The sequence below is a fragment of the Mirounga leonina genome, unplaced genomic scaffold (assembly GCF_011800145.1).
Source record: "Mirounga leonina isolate KUSES-001 unplaced genomic scaffold, KU_Mleo_1.0 Mir_114, whole genome shotgun sequence".
Taxonomy (NCBI): domain Eukaryota; kingdom Metazoa; phylum Chordata; class Mammalia; order Carnivora; family Phocidae; genus Mirounga; species Mirounga leonina.
Genome location: NW_023270265.1, coordinates 37,443,284 through 37,469,639, shown reverse-complemented (window position 1 = coordinate 37,469,639; position 26,356 = coordinate 37,443,284). Strand labels below are relative to the sequence as shown.

At 45.0% G+C, this 26,356-nt stretch overlaps 2 protein-coding genes and 1 long non-coding RNA gene across 8 annotated transcripts in view; 2 read left to right on the top strand and 1 right to left on the bottom strand.

The window, feature by feature from the left end:
• Window positions 1-10,331, bottom strand: part of CASP7 (caspase 7) — a 29,131-nt gene extending 18,800 nt beyond the window's left edge. Inside the window, exons 1-2 of one of the 3 annotated variants that reach the window (XM_035029392.1) lie at window positions 10,230-10,331; window positions 4,323-4,432 (exon numbers count right to left, since the gene is read on the bottom strand). In XM_035029392.1, the coding sequence (XP_034885283.1) occupies window positions 4,323-4,432 (110 nt within the window). In that variant the 5' untranslated portion in view covers window positions 10,230-10,331. Of the gene's footprint in view, window positions 1-4,322; window positions 4,433-7,766; window positions 8,120-9,664; window positions 10,108-10,229 lie in introns of those variants that run through there. The other 2 variants (XM_035029402.1, XM_035029384.1) reach the window with 2 other exon arrangements.
• Window positions 10,332-10,504: 173 nt separating this feature from the next.
• Window positions 10,505-14,039, top strand: LOC118026522. Its single transcript, XR_004683599.1, has 2 exons — window positions 10,505-11,594; window positions 13,107-14,039. It is a non-coding gene; the product is annotated as an uncharacterized LOC118026522 (long non-coding RNA).
• A 2,287-nt stretch (window positions 14,040-16,326) lies between these two features.
• NRAP (nebulin related anchoring protein) overlaps window positions 16,327-26,356 on the top strand; it is a 70,783-nt gene continuing 60,753 nt past the window's right edge. For all 4 annotated transcript variants that reach the window (XM_035029343.1, XM_035029350.1, XM_035029338.1 and 1 more), the window contains exons 1-5: window positions 16,327-16,567; window positions 16,902-16,996; window positions 17,699-17,786; window positions 22,636-22,740; window positions 25,183-25,287. In XM_035029343.1, coding sequence (XP_034885234.1) covers window positions 16,496-16,567; window positions 16,902-16,996; window positions 17,699-17,786; window positions 22,636-22,740; window positions 25,183-25,287 — 465 coding nt within the window. In that variant the 5' untranslated portion in view covers window positions 16,327-16,495. The remainder of the gene's footprint in view (window positions 16,568-16,901; window positions 16,997-17,698; window positions 17,787-22,635; window positions 22,741-25,182; window positions 25,288-26,356) is intronic.

Genomic DNA, 26,356 nt, shown 5'->3' with positions numbered 1-26,356 from the left:
TATTTATTTATTTAAAGATTTTACTTATTTATTCGAGAGACAGAGAGACAGAGAGCATGAGAGGGGGGAGGGGTGGAGGGAGAAGGAGAAGCAGGCAGGGCTCCCTCCCAGGACCCAGGGATCATGACCTGAGCCGAAGGCAGACACTTAGCCGACTGAGCCACCCAGGCACCCCAGACATGGTTAATTTTAAAACCACATGAAAGAACCTTCCATCTTACTTAACTAAATAAAAATGAAAGGAAAAACCTAAATTTTAAGGGTACATCACAAATTCTGGTAGAAGTTTATTTGAGTTGACTGCCTCCTTGGTAGGTGGCCTGTGCATCACAAATATAGGATTCGAGTCCGATGCCCAGCGAAGGCAGAGAAAATAAGCAACTAACAATTCATAACCTGGAAGAATAAGACATTAAATTGCCATTTACTGTAGCAAAGTATTGTTTAATAATTCAACAGTCATTTCTTATAATCCATACAACTAAAATCAACAGTTTCTAAATCCTTAACATGACTTGCAGACAAGCCCTTCTAAAATCTGGCCCCTGCCCATTTAATTTAATTCAAATATTTAGTTGGAAAATGGAATATAATTCAAGTATTTTGCAAGGATAATTACTGTTTATTTTGATAACATGAAGCTTGAGGTCAATGTCAGCCATGCTATTAACAAAAAGGTACAGTGCACTAGAATACAGAAGACTATGAGGGCTTATTGACCTTTCCAAAGGACGTAAGGCGGTAAAAAAACCCCACATCACAGACCATACCTATTTTTGCAAAATGATGCATCCATAAGGCAGAGGTCTTCAAACAAGGCACTCAAAAACCTTCCAAGGGGTGCAGACACAGGCAGCTTTAAGGAAATGAATGATCAGATCCTCAATTTCTGTACGTATTTTTCCTAAAACTGGTCGGCCTGAGATGCTGCCTCCCCTTCCTCAGTTTCCTGTCTCCCACTACATGGAAAAAAAAGCAGAATCTCATCCATCCTAAAACCTCCACATCCTCTAACAAACAGACAATTCAAATATCAGTATCTGTGGGTCTCCTTGAATGAGGCACCACGATGGGCTTCCTATTTATATAAGAGTCTAATAAGGGTGAAGGATGGCATTAGAAATGGGGCTGTGTGGGGCCACGCTGGGCTGTTCCAAATTCAATTATATGTTTAAAAATATACTAATAAAGAAATATATGTAGTAGAATGAAATGGGAGTGATGTGGCTTTTATATGACTGCCTTTTTTACCCCCTGATTATTTCCAAAGACTATTACTTTTAAGCTAGAGTTCTGTGACAGCAAAGCAAATAAACACTGATTCAGGTACGTAAACACAGCACTGGGCTTTCTTTGTGCCCTTTCCTTTCTCCTTCCTTCCCTCTCTCCCCACCCTACCTCCATCCATCCATCCATCCATCTATCCATCCATCCATCCATCCATCCACCATCCTCCAAGAATTAGAAACAAGACGGTTGTCGTACGGATGCCTAATAACACATTTGCTGAACTGAAAATGGTATCAGACCTTCACTGGTTGAAAGCAAATCTGGTGAGGCTGATTGGTTTAACAAGAAGGACTGGCTTTGTCAACTGGAATACAGAACAGACATTTTACATAAGTGAAGAGCTACATTTGCAGCTCTAAGGTGTTAACAATGAAATATTTTAAAAAGCAGATAGTTTAAAATAAGCATTTTACCAAAAAAGGGGAAAAAAAGGATACTGACAAATGTTTAACATTGCTATTTTAATTATTTTATCTCTGTCGGGAATATTTTGGGTTACATAAGTTGCCTCTAGGTAAAGAGGAACAGGTTTAATGTACGGTTTTGGGAGAAGTTTTGATAAAGCCTTTTGAGTGTACTTCCCAGGAAGGAAAAAAAATAAATGTTTCTAAGGGCTGAATAACAATTCCTTTTGTAAGTCAGGTAATTTCTAATCATTCTCAATACAATTGCAGAAGGACCTAATTGATTTGTCAGTTTTTGGCACAGAACTTAGAAGGAATTCAAAGAATTAAGTGGCATTATTATAACAAAACTGCTGCCATCCCATGTAGTTATTCATGGTTTCTCAGCACTTCTACCTCTAAAAATGACAAATAGGCAAAAGAGGTGATACTGAACTTTCTTATTCTAGCAGTGACTATTATTTGTCCATTTATTTGTAACCTAGCTTTTTAAAAGCCTGCTTTCCCATTATAAGTTGGAATTTAAATGCAATTTTCGTTTCATAATTATTTTGGTAAACAACAATTTAATAGCACTGACGATTTATCAACATTTGTTTGGACCTACTGTGAATTAATAATAGCCGGGACATAAACTTAGTCTAGGAGAAATTATTAGTAACTCAATGTAGGAGAAATTTCTTTTAATACTCATGATACCTGGAAAAAGGCCTTAAAATTTATGCAAACGTATACACGCACACCTATATGTTACAGAGATGCACAATGAGGTGATCAATAAAAGATTTCAAGTAACTAAACCCATTATAGCAGAATAAAATACTGTGGGGGGAAATAAATGGAAAAACAAGACTTCGAGGAAAAAAGAAACAACAAAAATTCTAGCTATTAAAGACAGCTTGCTCGTGTCCATTTTTAATGGAGAAATGTGGTTATAAAACTCCTGTGGCCGCGGCGGGGCGCCTGGGTTGCTCAGACGGTTAGGCATCTGCCTTCAGCTCAGGTCACGATCTCAGGGTCCCGGGATCCAGTCCTGCATTGGGCTCCCTGCTCCACGGGGAGCCTGCTTCTCCCTTTCCTTCTGTCCAGACCCCCCACTCACATTCTCTCTCTCTCAAATAAATAAAATCTTAAAAAACAAACAAACAAACTCCTGTGGCTTTAGATTCCACTGCATACATATAAACAAGTGATTTTTAAATGTCAATAGTTAACAACACACCATTGGTTTTCATAATTTCTGGGAAGTACACCAAAATGTTTTTATAAAGACTTGTGAAATGGCCATTACACAGTTCCCCTTTTCTCTGCCACAACAGGTAACCCGCTTTACCCAAAGACTCAAAGCGTTGGGAAAACTGAAATATTCTCACATCCTTTGCAACTATTTGACAAGAAATTTCTGTGTCACCTTAAAATGTATGAGTGCACGCGTAGTTTTACAAGATCACTTCGCAGCTAAGTGAGCGAAACATTTTATGGCCACTGTTCTAAGGGGCTTGCACTGGGGAGGGGTTTAGCTTGGATCGATTGATCTGATGGCTTTCAGAAGTTCTCAGGGGTTGGAGCTGTATGTTCTGATCATTTCCTCGGGTATTCTTGACCCTAAATGGCCACCAAGGCCAATGGAATTCGGGTCCAGGATGTTGGGGGTCTCCCCACTTTTTCGTCTTGTGTGGGATGGTATGATCCCAGGGTCTCTCTGGGATGTTGCAGGGAGCCAGGCTATCCCCCCATCACCCACTCTTCCCCTCCTGAGCACTGCTTGGGAGCACCCCCTAACCTCAACTTTTATCTCTGTCACTGTCCCTCCCAGGTGGGGCTTGGCTTAGGAGATACCGAACAGTCGGATGTTTCTGACCCACAAAGCACTCCAGCTTCTTGCCAGGAAGCCCTACTGCCTGCCATTCCATGACCAAGGTTGAAGGGAGATAAGGGGCTCCTCCATGTCCTTGCAGCCCCACTTTTAAATGGAAAGCACAGGAGAACTGTTGAGTGGTGCTGGTACTGTGTACGTTCTAATCTCAGTTCCACCATTTACAAACTGTCATCAGAGAGGCAAGCTAGTAAACCACTTTGTGCCTCAGTTTCCTTACCTATTAAGTGACGATAACAACAGAACTATCTCCTGAGATTATGAGAGCTACATGCAACACTGAGCTGGCATACAAGAATGTAATAAATGAAGCTATTATTATTATTAAATGCAAAATTTAGAATTTTAGAAGTGAACTCAAGAAAAGACAAGGTGAGAATCACTAGACAGGATGCTTCCCTCAATGGACTGCTACCCTAAAACCTCCTGTCCCGTGTCCCTGGATTCTGCCTTTCAGCCAAACCTGGTCCCAACTGGCAGCAGCAGCCTATATACTCTGCCTCAAAGGAGGCCGGCTGCAAACCAAGCCACGGAGCAGGAGACCGACCCCTCCAACACCCCCCACCCCGGCTTGGGGCTTGCCCCCAGAGACAGGGAGTGCACACGGGAATCCTAGTGTTGTCACAGACAGCTGCCAGGATTCTGTGCAAATCTTCCACGCACAGCACAGGCCTCCTGCCCAGAACGTCCCTCTCCTGCGATGGCAGGGGCACGGTGGACTGAAGAGGCCCAGGGCAAGGAAGGAAACTTACCTGAAGAGTGATGGGACAAAGAAGGACCGGTCTGGCTTAGCATCGACTGCATCTGGGCTGCCTGCGTCCCCAGCTGCTTGCTCCGCACCACAGCCTTGATCGCTTGCCATCTGGAAGGAGAAAAACCAACCAGACCTTTGGTATTTAGTGGCATCACTAGCCTCAGGATATTTTTAAGCAGCACTCACTAGTGATACAGTTTTTAATTAAGCCTGCAGGGGAGCAGTCTTGCATGTTTAGGCTCCAGGGTTATTGCACCAACAAGTCATTCAAATGCTTGAGCACCAACTTTATTTCCGGCAGTGTTCTAGAGATGGACGAGAGACAGCAGCAAAGGAAACAAAATCCATGCCCTCAGGGAGCTTCGCATTCTGCATCCATGGTTTTGTTAAAGGTTCCCTGTGTCTGAGAAGCTGTGGGAGGTTGGTCAAGGTTTATACTGACAAGAAACTCTCCCTGCATTCCTGACAGGTTATAAAGTGCTCATCCTTTTCCTGGCATCACTCAAACCTAGTTCAAACACAACAGCAACCTGGGGTATAAAGCTGTCTGTATCAGATTCTTTTATTTACCAAGATAGATTTCCATCAAATTATTTTCCTACTCAAGAATCTTCAAGAGATCCCTATGATCTAAAAAAAAGTTCAAATGTAAACCCATCTCCTTGGATTTTAAGACCCTTTGTTATCTAGTAACGGAGTCTGCAAACTATGGCCCACCACCTGTTTTTGCAAATAAAGTTTTATTGGAACGCAGAGTTACCCATCTGTTTACATATTGTCTATGGCTGCTTTCCTGCCACAACCAGAGTTGAGCAATTGTGACACAGACCATGTGGCCTGAAAAGCCTAGAATATTTACTACCTGGCCCTTTCAAAAAATGTAGGATCTCCTACTAATCTACTACTCCCTCTACTTTAAAGAAGAAAAAATAACAGTAAGAATAGAAACTGACTGGGGAACCTGGTGGCTCAGTCGGTTGAGCGTCTGCCTTCGGCTCTGGTCATGATGATCTGGGGGTCCTGGGATAGAGCTCCGCATCGGGCTCCCTAGTAACTTGGTGGCAAGTCTGCTTTTCCCTCTGCCCCTCCCCCCTGCTTGTTCTCTATCAAATAAATAAATAAATAAAATCTTAAAAAAGGAATAGAAACTGATTATTTACATGCTAATTGTTTTGTAAGCATTACCTTATTTAATGCTCTCAATAATGCTGTTAGACCACCCCTATGATCACTGCTTTTTGAGATGAGGTAAGTGAGGCTAGAAAAAGTTATATAGCTTGTTCCAGGCTACATAACTAGTAAGTAGTAGGACCTGGATCTGAAGCCAGCAGTATGCACCCCAGAGCACCTCCCGCCCTTTACCATCACACCATGTAGCCTCTCAGTGTCCTTAAGCAGATTATGATCATTTCAGGTTCTGTCAGGGTTCATAGTTCTCTCTTTCTGGAAGTCACTACCCACACATTTGCTGGACATGACATCTCTGCCCAGCTTGCTGAGAATCAGTCTTCACAATTCAGCTTAAATAGCACGTCCACAGAGAAGTCCACTTTGATTACACCTATCTCATCAGCTCCCCCCACCCCCATTCTCTTTGCCTTTTATTTTCATTCTGCTTATTGTTTAGCTCAAACACAACAGTTCCAAGTTCATCATGGCAGAAGCACCCAACACACAAAAGGTGCTTACTGAGTAAATATTAATTGAATGGAAAGCTGGAAGAAACCAATGGCCCAAGGGAAAAGAATCAGCTAAAAGTGATGCAGCTAGTTGGAAGCAGAGCCTGTACTAAAGCTGTTTTTCCTAAATCAAGTCCTGTTTCCTTCCCAGTGAAGGGCTTGGCTTTCAGTAACAACGGAAAACCCCTCCAGAGTCCAATTTCTGCTGCTCCCAGTCTCCGATCGATCGCAGAGTGGGCCACAGTGGACAGGCGCAGGTCCTCATTCCTGTTAGGTTCACCCAGGGATGTTTTCACTCAGTCAGAAAACAACAAGGCATACAGAACACTTTGTGCCCCAGAGCACAAGTAAGGACTTTTGGAGGTGGGGAGGAGAAGGAATCCAGCTTGAGGGGAGGCGTCCAAGATGGCTAAGTGCTGACCTGGAGGCCTTGAATTCTGAGTGGCATAATCACGTCACCCTGCAGCTTCCCTTAGGAGTGAACTGGACAGTGAGGAGAGAACTGAGAGGGAGGGAGGGAGGGTTCCCCCACCAGCTCTCTACAATGACTGTGAGAAGCCAGGTGGTCATCTTGTTTCTCAACACCCAACAAGGGTGGTGTCCAGTTGGTGGCAGTTAGATTTTTCAGATTAGAGTGCAAAATATTTCCTGAAAACAGAGATAACCCCATCCCCAGATCAGAGAAGCATAAACCCAGGCACGCAGAAATACTCAGTAGTTTTTATTTCATCTCCTTTATATAGATTTAGTTACTTTTCCATGGGGATTGTTGTTAGCAAAGCACAGAAATATTTTCAAAATTAGCAAGGTAAAGTCAGACAAAATCCATCAGAAGAGGACGCTCCCTTTGACATGTGGTATTTAAGCCTCGGGCCTTTTGGGCCTTTTGCTAATGCTAAGTCTTCAAGGCTGAGTCTAGGACATACAATGATAAAACAAGGTGACCAATTTTTTTTAAAAAAGGACAACCCTAAGGAAAACAGCTCCTGAGAAAGCCAGACATTGTTTCTGATGCTGGAGGGCAGTGCTGAGAAGAGTTATAGCGATTCCTCTTCTTCCATTCAGTGAATATTTACTGGGGGTCTGACACATCAGGCTGGGTGCTAGAAGCTGGGGACACAGCTGGGAGCACGCTGACCTGGTGCTGCCTTGATGGGGGATAGGCTTTGAGAAAAGGATGGCACAAATGTTGAGCTGCCACTGTGGTGAGCACCACGAGGACCCACAATCTGTGGCCACGCCAGGGGACCCGACTGAGCCTCGGAGGAATTAGGGAAGGTTCTCAGGGGAGGAGATATCAGCCCTGAGGTCTGAGAAGGGGAAGCCAAGAGGGTGGGGATGGGGTTCTGCAGGCAGAGGGGAGCTGCATACATGCTCCATCACAGCAGGGGTGCAGCTGAAACTCCTTGTCCTTCCCAGCCACATGGAGGGGACTTTGGACTTGGAGACATAAAATTCAGGCTTATTTCTATGGTTTAGTGGTGGGAGGCTTTCCAGAGCTTTCCTTCCAAACACTAGGCCACAAGGGTCTTCTGTGTCCCCACTTCCTAGACAGTGGGAACAGCAAAACATTCAGTGACTTTCTGACTCCTAGGAGGCTGGGCTTGATTTCTGGGTAAAATCAAGTTCACCCAGAACAAGGGTGCTGACCCAGCGGGGTGCCTAATCTTGGCCACATCATTTCAGTCAAGCCAAGACTTGGTGTTGACCCCATATTTCCACTCATCCTCAGATCCCACCAAGAAAATCCAGGCCAATCTCACCTCTGCTGTGCCTGGCAAGGGCAGGCCTACTGTTGTTCTCTGGTGTTTGTCCCCTTTGTAGGGCTCAGGTTGCCAAGAGCCGTCAGTCACACAAGGGCTACTGCTCATCCAATGGCACATCTGTCTTCCGTTAAACATGTCTATCTTCTCTTTAAGTGAATCAGTATGTGATTCACAGAAAGCATGAGCACTGCCAGGAGCTCTAGGTAAGCGTTCTACGTTAGCTATTGTCATTCTTATTGTCACTAGTGTCCACGAGGACCCTATCTGCAGGCTGAGAGTGTATCTTAATCATCCTTTTTTTGTTCCAGTCATAGAAAAGTGCCCAGTACACAGTGGGCACTCAATATACATATATATATATATATATATATATATATATATATATTTTTTTTTTTTTTTTTTTAAGAGAGGGAAGGGGGAACTGGCAGAGGGAGGAGAGTCTTAAGCAGACTCCACGCCCAGCACTGAGGCTCAAGCAGGGGTTCCATCCTGAGATCACGATCCTAGCCGAAATCAAGAGTCGGATGCTTAACAGACTGAGCCACTCAAGCGCCCCAATAAATATTTCTTTATAAACATTTTAACTAAAACGTACTTAAAATGTTTAAATCATTCAGTGCCCTGAATAAATTGTTGATAAAGGTGAGACAACACAACCAAGTTGAGAGCCCAGTCATGGGAAGAGCAGATCAGGGGTTAAACTGGCTCCTCCATCTATTAGCCATGGGCCTTGAACAAAGTGCTCAATCTCTTTGAGCCTCACCTTCCTCATCTGTGAAATGGGAAGAGAACGATGCCTAAGTCACAGGCTGGCTGAGGATGAATGGAAAAATGTGCATAAAGTGCTAAGCACAGGGGCGCCTGGGTGGCTCAGTTGGTTAAGCGACTGCTTTCGGCTCAGGTCATGATCCTGGAGTCCCTGGATCGAGTCCCTGGATGGAGTCCCGCCTCGGGCTCCCTGCTCGGCAGGGAGTCTGCTTCTCCCTCTGACCCTCCCCCCTCTCATGTGCTCTGTCTCATTCTCTCTGTCTCAAATAAATAAATAAAATCTTTAAAAAAAAAGTGCTAAGCACAGTGTAGCACATTCTAGATGTTCAATAAATATTCCTCATTATCACCACTGTTGGCAGATGTCAAGACTAAAAACATTCAGCTGTCAACCTTCACCCATATTTTAAAATCACATCCATATCTTAAGCAGCTTTTGTGGAGAATGAAAAAAAAATTCCTCTAGTGATTATTTCTAAACACATTTTAACAGGCGACTGGTACACACTTCTGGTAGGAAATCACTTCCCAGCTATATCCTGAACTGTTTTTTTTATTCCCCCATGGTTGAGAGGATGGACTCATTGTAGCTGCTTCCTCTGAAAAGTGACATAACACAGCCTGTACCCCACTCTTGCCCCAGTGAAGACAATCTCCCTAAAGGCTCAAAGAAAAGCAGCCCTCCAGCAGCCCTGGATAGAGGACCTCCACCTTTCACCTTTGGCACTTGGAGAAAAGGCTCTCCTGGCACTCGAGTCCCCCCCCCTCCCCGCCCCCCGTCCCCAGGGGCTCACAGCACTGCTAGGAGGCTGGAGCCTTCACACCATATTGCAGAAGAAACTTCGGTTTCTTCAGAGAGTTTAAGTATTCTGCCCAGGGCCACACAACTAACAGGAAGCAGAGGTGAATTATGAACCCAGGTGAGGGCTGCCTATGGAGGCTGAAGGCCAGGCGCCCCTGAAGGAGGAAACAGCCTGTAAGTAAGCAAAGTACAGGCCCACGTAGTCCACCAGAGCAGAGGCCTGGGAATGACTCACACAGAATAACCCACAAGTGATTTTACTGCCCCATAAATGACGAACTTGAATTACAACGGTGAAAGGTTGCAAGGTCGCCTGTGGTCCTGCCTTTTTTCACTTCCTCCAGGAATCTTCAGGAGCCCCAGCCAGGATGACAGTTGCCTCCGGCACACGGAGCCCAAACGGAGGCACTGCTATATGCACCAGTCACCTCCTTCCATTCTCGCAGCGACCCTCGGCCCGCCGTCGCCTCCGTTCCCATTTAACAGACAGGCACAGGGAGGACCGAGGCCCACAGCCGACAGACGGGCGCGAAGATCCGCGCCCAGGGCTGTCTGACACCCGAGCGCTCGCTGTCAGCCCGGCGAGATCACGATCCCCTCCCTCCGGCCTCAATCCGCGCCCCCTCTTGCAAATCCGCGGCCAGCAGGGAAGGAGAATGAGCTGAGCCAAGCAAGCGGTGCCGGGCCCTGTCCGCAAAGTTTCAGAGCAGGCCAGCCCGGGCGGGGAAGAGGGAGAGAGGCGGAGGAGAGCCGGCCGGGGGTGGGAGGGGCGCCGGGCTGAGCGAGACGGAGGCCGGGCGGGGGGGGCGGGAGGCCGCGGGCGGAGGGAGGGAAGGAGCGCGCGCGGCCGGGCCCGGGCGGGCGCTAGCGGAGGCAGGGGCCGAAGTTACCGTGTCCTCGGCGACCGGGCGGCCAGGCGGCCAGAGCTGGCGTCAGTCTCGGTCCCTCCGCGGCGAGGGTCTGGGGCCGCCCCAGCGAAAGCGAAACTAGAAGGCCCGGCGCGGCAGGAGGCGGAGTCGCGCGGGGCAGTCTCCCGGAGCCGGCCGGGGCTGCGGGCGCCGCCTCCCGCTCGCGCTGGTGCGCTCCCCGGAGTGGCACGCGAGCCCAACGACCCGCTCCAACGCGCGCGCCGTCCCGGGAGGGCGCCCCCTGCAGAACTGGTCGCCGGGTCTGCACCGTGGTCCGCGAGCGTCGCCCGGGGGAAGGCGCCCTGGCAAAGTTGGCCGCGCACCCGGGGAGCGCGCCGGGGAAAGTTTGCCGACAGCTCTGCGACCCCGACGCCGCGCTCACCGGCCCCGGGAGAGCACCTTCTGCATCCCCAGCAGCGCTCGACGTGACCCGGGAGCGCGCTCTGCAAACCGGCCGCGCGCACGCGGAAGAGCGCGCTCCGCGGACTTCTGGGCGCTCGACGACCCGGCGCTAGCCAGGGGCGCCCCTCCTTCTCTCCCGGCGCTGCTGGCCCCCGTATGCACCTCCGCTCGGGCTTCCGCACCAGTGCCGGGGACCCAGTGCCACGGCCGGAGGGCTTTTCCCCAGTCAGGCCCCAGACCCCAATCTGTGCTGTTGGCGCCCCAACCCTGGGGAGGGAGGTGCTCGGCGCCCGCAGCAGCTGGAGTTACCTTCTCCGCGGCCGGGCTTCTGGGGCCAGCCGTGGGGTCGCCGGTGGGCTTCCGGTGTCCACTCTTGGGGGCGCCTCGATTTGCGCGTGGACGGTAGGACCCCGAACTCCTCTCTCTCTTAGGCGAGTTCCCGCCTCGCAAGTCGGCGAAGTTGTCTGGAGGAAGCGCCAGAATCGGTCCCGCTATATTTATTGAGAGCCCCCAAGTGTCAGCCACTGGGCATGTGGCCGTGACTTAGTCTAAGGAGCGAGGGACCCTGCACTTCCCGCGGCCCACCTCGCTCCTACCCCTCCACCCCCGCATACGTGTAGGCACGGCCACACGCACACGTGCGCACCGCTCACATTTTTGCCTTTCTTCACCCCTGGGCCTCCAGCCCGCGCCTCCAAAGCCTTTCTCTCCAAGGGCTCCTCAGGACAGCAACTAATTAACTCGGTCTCGCAGCGGTGTGACTATCTGAGAAGAAATTACACTTTTATCCATGCCAGAAATAATTGCTTTTAAAGAACTTTCAACACCTTGAATGCAAAGGAAACCTTCATGGCGTGAGATGGGGCAAGAACCGCATCTTGTCTTTGTGTTTGCTTGCTTTAGCCTGGGCCTCAGACTTCAGTATTGTCTCTAGAATCTCGCCAGGTAAGGACACTTTTGGTTTAAGGAAGACTGGCCCCAGGTAAGGGTCAGGGCATAATTATAATTTATTAGCTTCAGCAAAAATCTTGAATTCCTGAATATTTTAAACAGTTACACTATTTCCAATGTGGCCATGCAGTAGGTTAAAAGTTTGTGTCCACTGCCCCCCCCCCCCTTAATATGTTGAAACTTAATGCTCAATGTGATGGCATTAGGAGTTGAGGCTTTTAGGAAATGCTTAAATCATGAGGGCAGGGCCCTGGTGAGTGGGATTAGTGCCCTTATTTTTTAAAAAAGTCTGGACAGAGCTTTCTAGTTCCTTCCACGCTATGAGGACATAGGCAGAAGTTGCTGTTTTCATCCCAAAGGAGGACTCTTACCAGAATCTCCTTATGCGGGCACCCTAATCTTGGACTTCTAGCCTCTAGAATGGTGAGAAATAAGTTCCTGGTGTTTATAAGCTACATGGTCCCTAGTATTTTGTTAGAGCAGCCCACACAGGCTAAGACCGGCTGCGTTGCTCTTTATCTAGCATTCGTGTTTCTGAAATGTCGGTGGTAAATAAGTGCGGTAGACACTAAGATAATTTGCTTTTTAAAGGAATTCCATTGTGAATCATTTAAGAAATGAAAACTCCCTATCAGTAAAGAAAATTAGGTACTGATTTATAAATTTAAGTTTTTGCAGATTACTCGTGAAATACAGTGAAACACAATGTTAGATTTTGGAAGGGGCCTTAACAGCTAATCCCTCTGCTCATTTTATAGATAAAGAATCTGAGGCTCAAAGAAGTGGCCCATATCATAACTTGCTAGTGACAGAACCAGGATCAGGTTGCCTTAAAAAAAAGGAATTTTCCTTCCTGTCCTTTCCTGGAGAATCAGGCTCTTAGGCTTCTGCAGTGCCCAGCTACTGCTATGCACGGTAACCAGCAAAACCCAGCAACACTGGCACTCCTTCAGATGGTTTTATAGCAGAATTCTTCCACTGAGGTACTCCTATGAATAGCTCTCTCTAGCACCCAGAGGGTGGACTTCCAGAAAGTTCTAGAGGACAGATTTCTAGCAAGTTCCACCAGCATGGCACCACAGTGACTTCTCTGCCATCTAGTGAGCCACAGACATACTCTCTCCAACAAGGTTTGGATCTCAGCCCTGGGGTGGGGAGAGGTGGGGGCTCTGTATCTCAGCTCCAGGTAGGGGTAGCGGCATGTTATGTTATATTATGTTATGTGTTGTTAGAGGCCGCCCACTGTGGTAATTAGCTCAGAATAATACATTTGACTTCACTGGCTCACTCAAACCCTCACTCCTGCCTTGTGGAAGCACTCCCCAAATAAACTATGTGCATCCAAATCCTCACCTCAAGCTCTGCTTTTGGGAGAACATAAACTAAGGTAGACACACACCTTCAGCATGGGAGGAACAGCTCCAGTCTAAGCAAAGTGACAGTGACAGAGCAAAGGGTAGGGAGTTTTCTCCTCCGTCTGAATTTGTCATCTCTGCAATTTCAAAGCCATTTCACATCCGCGGCCCTGGAGGGCACTGGAAATGACTCAGAGCTAGGAAGAATTACCTCATATTCTGGATGACAGAACCAAGGTACCAAAGGATCTTGACCGGCTGAAGCAACGGGGCCACCATCAACAGGAGGAAATGGAAGAGATAAGTCAGTGCTATCTTTAAGTTCAAAAAGAAAATCAATTACCCCACACACTGAACATGATAGCCATTAATGTGAAACAAAATGTGGGGTTTTTCACTGATCACAATCTCTCTATGAGTCAAGACTTAAAAAAAAAGCCGAAGAAACGTGGGGCAGTGTTGGCAGAAGCATCCAAATCAAGGACCAAGACTCTCCACCGTCTGGCTCTGGCTCGTGACAACCAAGCCCAAGTCCTGGACGCTCTGCTGATTGGACAGCCTATCAGACACGTCTCAGGAGCCACTTTCGGTCCACGCAGCCTCGCCTGTCTCAGGACCTCTGCCTGCTTGGGCCGGCCCAGGCTCAGCAGGGGCAGCAGGCTCCGTGTGGGCTTGCCATCTTCATGGGGGGCATGACCAACAGTGCCTTTGGCCTTCTGTTGCCCTTGCCTTTCCCCCTGTTGCTGTTGAGGCATAAGATGCTGTGGGACGCCATGGGCATACCCACAGCATAGATGTGTAGGGGAGTTAACACCCAATGGGGCCAGCCTTCCACCAAAGGGAGACAGGACCACAGATCCATTCTTCCCCCTTCCTTCCTGTAGCAGATGTTCCCGAGTAGCAGCTGTTTATACAGCCTCTTGGAAGATGGAGATCAAGCAGTCCAATGCACCCGCCAAATAAACTTAAGTTTTTGCAGGTTACTCATGAAATGAACCTTCATATCGACTGTCACCCCTCCATTTCCTGCCTCCTCACTTCTGCTCTCTGGGTGTACAATGCTCAATAAAGTCCTTGAACATAAGCCTTTGCCTCATGTTCTGTTTTCTGGGGAACCCAGGCTAAGACACATGGTGTGAACCAATCCCGAAGGCCACAGGAGTGTTATGTGCTCCGCGGCTAAGGCTTGGATGGCCTGAGGTAGTCACCGTGGCAAGGGGGAGGGCTCTACCGGATGTGAGCGGGGTGGGATGGACAAAGGAGAGACAGCCCACGGTGCCTGCCAGGCAGACGGGGGCTGTGTGGATCTTACCTGAGTTCCTTACAGTGTCCATTTCCAGTTCGCTAGGGTGATTTCTCCGCATGACTGCTGACACCTAATACATGCCTTTTACAAGCAGAAGTGATGGTACAAGTCAAATTCAGCCTCTTAATTCTGGTCATTCCTGTTTTCAGGAGGGTGAGCGAGAAGCGACTGCAGCTGTCCAGGGTAATCACACCTTAGACAGAGAAGTGTTAATGTGGCTTTTACCTTAAATGAAATCTGACTAATTCTGCATCCCTCTGGATTGGGGCAGAGGCCTCTCTCAGTGGTTATGGGGCTTACAGCCCGCTTCCCAGGTCAAGCTGGAGAAGCCTGGTACAGAGCAGAATGTTCTGGGAACGCTTTGAGTCTTTGTTCTTTGTTGTTCCCATTTATTCAAGCTGCCCTGCACCACCTTCCGGCATGGGAATCTTCCGGAGCCCAGAGTCCCTGCCTAGGGTCCCCTTCCTGCTGAGAGAGCAGCCTTGGGCCCCACTCTCTATCCATGGGAACCTAAGACTGCAGCCCCTCCTTAGTGTCATGTGAATGCTACTTTGTACTTCACTTGCTTTGTAGCCTTTCCCCCCGCCTGTCACCCCAGCTAACACAACGCAAAAGTACTGCTGACTTCTCTCCACCTGGGGACCCCCAGCCATGATCTCAGACCATTTAGACCCAGGGTCACTAAGTGGTGGCCTGCCCAAGCCCTGGACTCTGCTGCCCCTGGCCTTGTGTTATTTCCAGTGTTTTACAAAACAGGGACTTTGATGTAGAAATGCAAGTATTTGGCTTCTCTGGAGAAGTCACAGTATTTGGCAGGACTGGGTACTGATTCCCTCACGACAAGTTGGCTGGGACTTAAGAGTGTTTGCTGCATCAGATGGGGTATGTGCCTGCTCGCTTGGGAAGGTCCCTAATATGACCTATGACTTCACTTCTGGCCTCTGTAGGCATTTTGGTGAGAGTCTTAAATTTGTTTCATTGATTCAGTAAGTACTTATTGAGCATCTTTTCTGTGTCAGGCCTTGTTCTAGGCACTAGAGCTAGAAATGACAAGGACCAGGAATTCTGTTTTGATGGAATTTATATTTTGATGGAGGAGACAGATAATTTTAAAAAGCAGATTCTAATATTCAAGATGTCAGGTGATGGTTAACTGCTATTAAGAACATAAAGCTGGGTAAGTGTCATAGGAAGTAGTGAGCTGAGGGATGGGAACAGGTGAGGTGCTATCTTTTGTAAGCTGTTTCTAGAAGGTCTGTTTTAAGGTGACATGTAGTGGACACTGAAGTGAATGGAGGGGCTACACAAAGCCAGGAAGAGAGGGTTTGTCAGACCTTGGAACAGTCCAGGATAACATAGGGGTCAAAACACTGAGAGTTCTAGTGTGTTCTTCGTTTTGCAATCTAGTAGAAGCTAAACACAAATAAATATCTTAATCAGTTTTCAGCCTCACTGTTACAAACATTTTTAAAATTGTTTTTTTAAGATTTATTTATTTGAGATAAATTTGAGGGGAGGGACAGAGGGAGAGAATCTTCAGGCAGACTCCCTCATGAGTGCGGAGCCCAACACAGAGCTCGATCTCAGGATCCTGAGATCACGACCTGAGCTGAAACCAAGAATTGGATGCTCAACCAACTGAGCCACCCAGGCCCCCCATGTTGTAAACATTTTTTATAGATAAAGCCAAAATTTCAAGTACAGTGTTTACCCTTCCCATGGATTGAATCAATCCCGTTTTATTTCTTATATTTTTGGGAGCTGGCCTTTCTGCTTTAGTCATAGGCCCCATAGAGTGAGCTTTTCTAAATTGGATTGTTGGATAAGTGTATGGCCTATCTCTTTGTATTCTTTTCTTGGGTTATGATCACAGTTCGTGTTAAACTACTACATGCTGCCTAGTCATACACGAGGATTCGGTCACCCACATAAACATGATGCTGTTGTGAGTTCATTTTTCTATTTAGAGAAGCATGTCAGCTAGAAATACCTCCACCTAATTTCCCAGGCGCATGCGTGCTGAGTGAGTCGCTAAAATAGTCCCTTGAGTAAGTGGCAGCTTTAAAAACCATCCAGCTGCTGACTTCAAACTAGAAGGTCAGCAAAGGAAAGTGGAAGTTGGATTTTGAATGATCAAGGTGCCCACGGGGCTTTAACTTGCACAGCTAGCCTTGGACTTTTCCTTGGATTTCTTGCCTGTTGCCTAGCTTTGTCTTCTCTCTTCGGACATCAAGATGAATGTGCAGGCTTGCTCTAGGTGTGGGTATGGAGTTTATCCTGCCGAGAAGATCAGCTGTCTAGATCAGGTCAGTGGACATTTCTTGGCCTTTGGAAATAATAACCAATATGGGAGATTTGTCTTCTTACATATGGATGTGTAGGGTTTTTTGAACAATCAAAAGAAGATGTATTTCTCGTCTTTCTTCAGTTCTACCCATTTCTATCTCTGTCTTCTATGTTGCCTTGAAAAAAAAAGGTTATTCATTCATTTAACATATTGTAGTCGTGTGTGTTTGTGTGTGTGTGTGTGTGTATTACCATTTTATCTCTAAGGATCCATTTTTACCTGGAAATGTATAAGAATCCTGAGTCTGGAAGAAAAGGTAATTTTGCTACATCTTTTTCTTATATGATTTCTAGATCTGGCATAAAGCATGTTTTCACTGTGAAGTTTGCAAGATGATGCTATCGGTTAATAACTTCGTGAGTCACCAGAAAAAGCCGTATTGTCACGCGTAAGTGTTTGGTGCCCCGCCCCACCACCTCTTGGGTTTTATTTATCTTTTAACAAGTAGCCAACCAGAGCTTCCAATCACACAGCCCAGCGTTAAATCCAAGAAATATCTTCCCCCAATTTTTCATTTACATATAATCATTGACGAGCCCTCTGGCAGGATTTTATGCAAAGGACAGAAAATTGAAATTTTCAAATTTCTTGTAAGTAAAAAGTCAAATCAACCCGCTATAACCCCATATCAAATCATTAAATACTTTTCAGAGCAGTGTAATTGCCACAGATATGCCTATAAAGCCTTAATATTTTTCTTTTAAATAATTCCAGAATCCTTTTCTAATTCTTCAGAAAGTTTTTAAGTGACCATTTCCAGTTAAATTTGGTCTTTAAATTGTATCTATTGAATTTATTTGATTTCCTTTATTTTTTGTTTAAGACATTGCCTGGAAAATTGTAAACTTAATTATTAAGTTTTTTTTTTTTTGAGTTTTGAGTTTTTATATTTTATTGAAAACTAATCATAAATTGCATTTAAGAAAACTAAAAAATATTCCATTGAATGAACTGCCATCTTTTTTTTAACATGCAATTATTAAGTTTTATATTTATCAATTTAAAAAAATGACTATACCTTTAGGGATAGTCACTCAATCATCTTGGGTAAAGTACATTTCTAATTTTGGTTTATATCTATTTTTTCTAGCCATAACCCCAAGAACAACACTTTCACAAGTGTCTATCATACTCCATTAAATCTTAATGTGAGGAAGTCTCCAGAAGCCATCCATGGGGTAAGAGACTTAATTTTGAATTTCAAAATAACCTTTAAAGAAAATTTCTTAACTCAGGTTCTTAAGTGTCTGTGTCAACATGGAACCCGCTCATGTTCTTCATTTATAAGTACAAAGTGCTTTTAAGTAACAAATATTGCTGTTTGTCCCACCACAATGGAAGGGCCAGTACCCAAGATAATCTAGCTTGAATATTTGATGTCTTTGTAATCTCTGTCTGCCGCCTCTGTTCACATTGATAGTCCCTGTATACACTAGGTGTTTAATAACCTAAAACAAAGTTTATATAGCTGGAAAACATTACAAGAGCCTTTCCTTACTTTCTCCCATGATTATTTTGGCATAGAAAACTAAAAACCTCTAGTACTACACTCTTAAAATCTCTCTGAATTCAAGAGTTTTTACGATTACTAGCAGCCTTTCTTTCCCCTTGGGGTAGGGGGTAGGTCAAAAATATTTTGATTCGGAAGTGATGTTTGGATAGACAAGGGAGCCTTGTTGATAAACCAACTTCTTTTGAAAAACCAACAATTGGATCCTGTCAAATAGCTTGGATGCCTGCATTTATTAAAATGATGATTCATTTAACTTCTTTCCCCCCTGCCCCATGGAAGTTGCTCTGTGGGATAGAGCTAGCAACTTTCTAAAATTAGAAAATTGCATAGGAGGTGGAAGGCTGTCAGTGATCTGCCCTCCTCATGTCACCTCACCTCAGACTGCCTCTCCTGCCTGCCTAGGCCGCCAGTCTCCTCAGGAAAACGTGTGTTAGATTGAGCTTACCCCCACGTCTCCTGCCAAGGAGCTTATTTTGCTAAGAGCCCTGCACTAATTATGAGCTTATTATTTTTTTAACATGCTTATGTAACATTTACTGTACAATCATTTAATTCACTTAATACACATTACTTCCAATAGGGTAAGTACTGTTATTCTCTCATTCTGCTGGTGAGGAGCCTGAGATGCAGAGCTGCTCATACATCACTGATTTCGAAGGATTCGCAAGCCTTAAGAATTCACAAACAATCCTAGATTACTGAGAGCATTTGTTATTTTTTTTAATTTTTATTATGTTATGTTAATCACCATACATTATATCGTTAGTTTTTGATGTAGTGTTCCATGATTCATTGTTTGCATATAACACCCAGTGCTCCATGCAGAGCGTGCCCTCTTTAATACCCATCACCAGGCTAACCCATCCTTCCGCTGCCCTCCCCTCTAGAACCCTCAGTTTGTTTTTCAGAGTCCATCGTCTCTCATGGTTCATCTCCCCCTCTGATTTCCCCCCCTTCATTCTTCCCCTCCTGCTATCTTCTTCTTCTTCTTCTTTTTTTTTTTTTTTAACATATAATGTATTATTTTCTTCAGAGGTACAGGTCTGTGATTCAACAGTCTTGCACACTTCACAGCGCTCACCATAGCACATGCCCTCCCCAGTGTCTATCACCCAGCCACCCCATCCCTCCCACCCCCCACCACTCCAGCAACCCTCAGTTTGTTTCCTGAGATTAAGAATTCCTCATATCAGTGAGGTCATATGATACATGTCTTTCTCTGATTAACTTATTTCGCTCAGCATAACACCCTCCAGTTCCATCCACGTCGTTGCAAATGGCAAGATTTCATTCTTTTTGATGGCTGCATAATATTCCATTGTGCGTGTGTGTGTGTGTGTGTGTGTGTGTGTGTGTGTGTATATATATATCTCACATCTTCTTTATCCATTCATCTGTCGATGGACATCTTGGCTCTTTCCACAGTTTGGCTATTGTGGACACTGAGAGCATTTGTTCTTTTAGGATCTTGTTTTCGTCCCTTGATGTCTCAGGGCAGCTACACAAAATTGCGATAAATACTGAATGAAGCTCTTACTTAAACAGAGTGCCAAACATTCTGCTGGGCTCTTTCTTTGTCTTCTCTCATTTTTTTCTTCACAAGAATCCTCTGTAATGTTACCATCTTACAGTTGAGGAGGCTGAGGCTCAGAGAGGTTAAGTAACCTGCCCGGTTTTACCCAGCTACTTGAGTGGGTACAGATCCAGATCTATCTGACTCTAGAACCCATATCCTAAACTGCTCCACTGGCCTACTTCTATGCACATACTGCAAACTGTCCAGAAGGAAAAAAGCACTTGTTTATGTTTACAAACATCCAGATGTTTCTACCGTTGTATAGCCAGGGTTTGACAGATTCAACGCCAGGAGAAGTACTTACAGCATCTGAGTGCTGTTTGGACATACTACATTCTCTACAACAGGATCCCTAATATCCTTATTACTTTTCCACACTACGCTAGCTTTTAACAAGCATGTCCCTACCTTCCAATCATACAACAGGTCACACAATGTTACCTTTCTTTGAGGTGGTAGTGGATTCATTTTCTTTTCACTGTGTGTGACAGGCCCGATCTGGAGTGAGAATTTTCCTGGTTCTGGTTCTAGCCACAGACAGTGATGTGAACTTCCCGGGACGCCTGTGTGTGTGCATTTGTTTGCTTCTGTGCGAATATGTGTGCATGTGTGTAAATATGCGTGCGTGCATATGGGGAGTGTATGTATGTGTGGGTGTCCGTGTGAATAAGCGTGCATGGGCACACACACGTGTGTACATAGTGTGTGGGTATACATATGTGTGCATGCATGCACGTGTGTGTGTATGTATATGCGTGTGTGGTGTGTGGGTGTGTATGTGTGTACGTCTCTGTGTATATTTGTGTGTACATGGTGTGTGTGTGTATACATGTATACTTGTGTATGCATGTGTGCATGTGTGTGTGTATGTGGGTGTTATGCCAAACAATTGGCTGTTGAGGTCACTTTCTCCTCCTTGCCCACCAGGAAAAATTTCAAATGGACAGCTGTGCCCCTTCTAGGCCTGGGTCTTATAGGCACCTGAGGAAGGGGGATGGATGACTTTCTTGCCTAACTCTTGCATCTCTGAGTTTGCCAATTGAATAAAAACAAATTCGTTGCACATGTGTTAAAAGAAAGAACAAGAGGGATGCTTCACTGATGGTGATGAAGGAGAAAAGGAAAGAGTTTGAATTGGCATTCGAAGCAGGCTGACATTTTTGTGTTTCCTAAATGTCACCCTTTTAAAACTAAATAAATAAATGTCTAAGACAAAATTTCCTGTTTGGTAGGCGTGCGTGGAATTTTTAGGAGAATAAAACATCTAGGTTCTCTTTTATTCAGAGAGGGGACTTTAGCTCTTAATGCTTTTTCCTTACCCCACTTGAGACGCTTAGTGGCTTTTGTTTCCTCTTCCTACTTCCTCAGAATAATCCGGAATCTCATGAAAAGTCTCTGGAGAGGCAGGTACACCCCAGTGAAGGGTTTGTCCTGTGGGTGGAGGACAGCAAATAAAGCTTTCTATCTATTTTGATCCTGCGATTCTGATTCCTTAAGGCAATGGCTCTCGAGAAGGGCAATTTTACTCCTCAGGGGACATTTGATGTCTGGGGACTTTTTAGAATGTCACAACTGGCAGGGAGGGGTACTGTTGGCATCTGATGGGTAAGGAGCAGCTATGCTGCTAAACATCATGCAGTGCCCCAGCCAGGGCCCAGGAAAAAGAGTTAACCGGCCCCCAACGTCCGTAGTGCTGCTGACCAGAAACGTTGCCTTCAGTCTACGTCATGTTTGCGGTAGTTTCTCAAAATCCAGGGGAAGAAGCAGGTAAAGCACTCTCAATTTATATATTTAAAAATACACATATTGCAGCTGCACCGAGCAGTAGTCAGCCTAGAAATTCGATGAGAGGAAGTGCCTTCCATGTGGAAATAGAATTCCTGGATTCTAAGCCTGGCTCTGATTACCTGTTGAATGACTTTAGTAAGGCCACTTCTTTGCTTTCAGTTTCTTTGTTCATCTGTAAAATTCATGATTTCAACTTCTGCTTGTTAAATTGCAGGTTTCTGGCCCCATTTTAGACCTCATCCATTATGAAATCTGGATTGGGACCTAAGACCTTTCGATTTTTTCTTTTATGGCGGGTCCTACTTAGGTTGTCTTTAAGAACTCTTTGCCCAGCCCAAGACTCCGAAGATACCATTGCTTTGTCAGTTTTGCCCAAATTGATCTACACGTTCAATGTAATTCCAGCCGAAATCCTGGTGTTCTTCATAGAAATTGACCCACAGATTCTAAAATTGATGTGAACCGCACAAAGATTCTAGAATAGCCAAGAAACTCTGAAGAACAAACTTGAAGGGCTTTGGTTACGAGATTTTGAGATTCACTATAAAAGTAGTAGTCATTAACATAGCATAGTATTGCATAAGAATAGACAGGCCAGTAGAATGCAATCCAAGGTCCAGAAATAGAGCCGCTCTTATGTGGTCCCTCGAATTATGACAGATGTACCATTGCAATCCACTATAGCAAGGATGATCTTTCAGGAAAGCAGTGCTGGAGTTATTGGATATTTGCATGGAAAAAAATGAACCTGGACCCCTACCTCATACCCATACACAAAAAAACTAACTCAAGGTATATTACAGGTCAAGATATTAACGGTAAAATTATAAAGCATAGGAGAATGCGTACATGAATTTGGGGGGACAACATGTTAACAACATGTTACAACATGTTAACAGGTGATTGTGGCACAGACTAAAGTTAAGAACCACTACTCTGATATCTAGCGTTTTCTGAGGTTACTCCAACCTGAATACTGGGTGTCGTGTGATGAGGTCATTGAGACCTTCAGTCTTTTGTCAGTGTGTCTTGTGCACTTACGAAGCTTTGCCATTGAGATTTAGAACAGTCCCTCCAACTTAACTATATGTTGTTTATTTTCTTTCTCTTCTCCGATGGAAACATTACTGACAATGTCTCCATGGTGCAGATTGATGACCAAGATGAGGGCGGACAGTTTAAGTCGGTTTTTCACTGGGACATGAAATCCAGGGATGGGACAGATGCACCTGACGGGCAGGCCCTGATGAACGAGGTGAGAGGAGAGGTGTGAATGGGTTTGGGAAAAAGGGAAAAGACCGACACACTCTTCAAATGAGACGCATTATGAGTATTACTTCTAAAGAAATTGATTAGGCTTTCGTTCACCCAGTTTGTGATTCCAGCTGTCCACAGAAGACATCTCCCAGCGTGTCATGGGGTCATCTCCACCGTATCTGCTTCCAGTCCAAACTCACTAGTCAGTTTGTCCCTTCCAACTACTGTGTTTCTGTCCCTGGGAACAACCACCCAGGCTGGAGACCACGGCTGCCCTTCCTGCCTCTGATCCTTCCCTCAGGTCTGCCCCTTGTCCTGCATTTCACTCTCCCTGCTCTGATCCACATCATCTCCTGCCTGAACTTTGCCAGGACCTTCCGAAATGGCCTTCTCTCTTCTGGCTTTGCCTCTGTCCAGTCTGTCCAGTGATGTTGGTCACACACAGCTTCCTGGATGGCCCTAACTTACTCTTCCTACCACCGGAGAATTTATGCTCACTAGTGAGAGTCTCCTCGTTTCAAAATTCCTCAGCCATTTACTTTTCATTATACACATAATACTTGCGTTTTCCTCATTGTAAAAAAAGCCAAGTACAGAGGAACTCCTTGTGCACCATCTCTAGTCAGTCCCTCTACAGAGGTACCTGTCATTATCAGTCTTGTGGGTATTCTTTCAGACTTTACTCATTTATAAATATAGATCTATGTCATTTATTTCTTAGTACTCCCATTTGGATATGACCACTGCCACATACTGAGGGGCCTTTGATGAATTAGTTAACCATTCTTTTCTTTGGCTTTCTCATCTGTAAACTGAACTTCTGACAATTCCTGATTCACAGAACTATTGGAAGATTAAAAGAGTATACAAATGTAAAGACCTTAGAACAATGGTAGGCACAGTAAATATTAGCCATTATTTTCACTGAATATTACATATGTGTGTTTCTATCGGGATGTGTAATTTTTTCCATGAAACAGCATGCCTTATTTTGCAGCTTATATTTTTCAATCAACAAATATCTTGGAGATATTTCTGTGTCAACCTCCTTTTAAGCTATTGCGGGATGGGTGTATCATGAATGCAACTATTAAGAATGGATGTATCATGATCTTCTATTGATGGGCAGGGTTCTTTCCAATTTTTTTTTTCCTGTTACAAAGTTGCAGTGGACACCCTTGTGTGTGACCTCTTCTGGACACAGTGAGGGTTTCTCTGGAATAGGTAATGAAAAATGAGGTTGCTAGGTGATGAAAGGGTGCATGCCTTTTTAATTTCCATGGACACTGTCAAATTGCGCTCTAATATGGCTGTGCATTTGATACTCTTACGGGCAGAGTTATTCCTCCACACTCTCATCAATACTTGGTATTTCCAGATAAAAGTTTTCGACAATTTCTATCTTGTTGTTTTAAGTTAAATTTCCCTGATTGTTAGTATCATTGAGCATATTTTCATATGTGAATTATCTGTCTTTCTAGATCTCCAAAGCATGGTTCTACCCAACCTGTCCAATTTGCCCCACCTCCAGCCCACTTGGCTCCCCATCTCTTCCCCTCAATTCTAGTCACACCCATCTCCTCATGGTCTTTCACACAAAGCCCATCATTGCCTTCATGCTTTAATTCATGGTAGTCCCCACTCCTGGAATTTATTCAACAAATACTTATTGAGTCAGTTATGTGCCAGGCACTGTTCCAGGCTGTTAGACTACATCAGTGAACAAAACTGATGAAAATCCTTGCCTTAACGAAACTGACCTTCTAGAATGGATGTCCTTCTTTCTCCTTTTGCCCCTGTTAACTGACCTCAGCCTTGGAGGTCCAGCTTAGGTTCCATCTTCCTATCCATAATGGGGCCCATCATATACAGATTGCTTCTTAAAACCTTGCGTCTATCCTCAATACAGTACACTTACGCACACAAACATTTTCTAATCATTACTTGTTTCCTATGTTGGTTTCAGCTCCCTATAGAGGCCACAGATATCTTAAATAAGAGACTGTATTCCCTTTTTTTTGGCTTTTCTTTTCGCAGTGTTAATTGCTTATCCCAATATTAGGCACATGACAAGTAGTAGGTTTTTGCAGCATGTCTGAATCATGCTGGTTAATCTCACATCGCCCGTCCATAATGACTCCCCACTGCTCAGTCTAGGTACAGTGATGAGCAAAGAAATGCTAAGTTACATTTGAAACCCTTCTAGAATATAAGTGAATCTCAGAAAGTTCAACTTTTTAGGATATTAGATTATTTTCTAGGTGAAAAAATTGAACATTGTTGTTAGGTGAGACCCACCATATGACAACAGGAGTTTATAGTTTTTAGAGAATTTCTCTTATGTTGACAGTGTATGTGAGCATTGCTAAGAGCGTGGGGTAGGTCTTACCAACCAAATGTGTGGGGTATGTGTTTATGCATTTGTGTGTTTCCTTTATAGAGAGCCTATTGGACTGGATATGGGGAAGGGAATGCTTGGTGCCCAGGAGCTCTGCCAGACCCTGAAATCGTAAGGATGGTTGAGGCCCGAAAGTCTCTTGGTGAGGTAAGGGCCTCAGAACTTATTCTAGCAATTAGTTTGAATGTTTCTTTAGCTTAAGATTGTGGTAGACAGACTACTGGCCCCTTCCCCAAAGATTACCATGTCCCAATCCCCAGAAAGGTGTAACTGTTACATTACCTGGCCAAGGGGACTTTGCTGATATGATTAAGCTAAGGATCTGGAGATAGGAACATTACCCAGGATTGTTAGTGTGGATGAAGGTAATCACAAGGGTCCTTATAAGGAGGGAGGCAAGAAGGTCAGAGTCAGAGACAAGGTGACGTAATAACAGAAGCAGAGGTCAAAGCCATTGGGAACCATACAAGAAGGGATGCAAGTGGCCTCTAGAAAAGATAAAGAAATGGAGTCTCCTCTAGAGCCTCCAGAAGAGACTAGCCCTGATGGCCCATTTTAGACTTCTGCCCACCCCCCCAGCACTGTAAGAGAGATTTTAGTAGATTTTCATGTAGAAAAGGCAGTTTTAGCCCAGATTGTGGAAATTCTTAATGATTTACACACAGTACCTTCTGGTCCTCTCCACACACTCAGGGCACTTACCCTTTGAAGAAACTACTTTGGAAACTATCGTCAGTCTTTAGTGACTTAGCCTTTAGCAGATGGAAAGAAAACAGAGACACAAATGCTAGGAACCATGTCTCATTAGGAAGACTAATCATCAGAGGTACTCAGAAAGTAAGAAGGGAAACCTAACATTTTACTCTCAATGCTGTAGAACTAATTCTAGTGGACAAGTTACAGAAAAATCTCCCGCACATTAACTGCTGCATTATCATACAAGCCTTTGAGTCGAAGGGGTTGTGCTCTCTTTGGGTCCCTTGGGTTGGGCCAGGTTCCACATAATTCGACATAAGCACTGAACGGGAGTCCCTTTGACCTGAGAAATAGGATTTCTTCAGTGTCGAAGATGTTACTCAAATCACCAGTGGAATAACATTTTCAAATTTACTCCAGGTGATTGAAATGGTTTCCAACTACCTTATAAATCCAGTTGCATTGGTTCTGATGATGCTCACAATTACAGTTTTCTTCGTTCTTATCTGATATCATATTG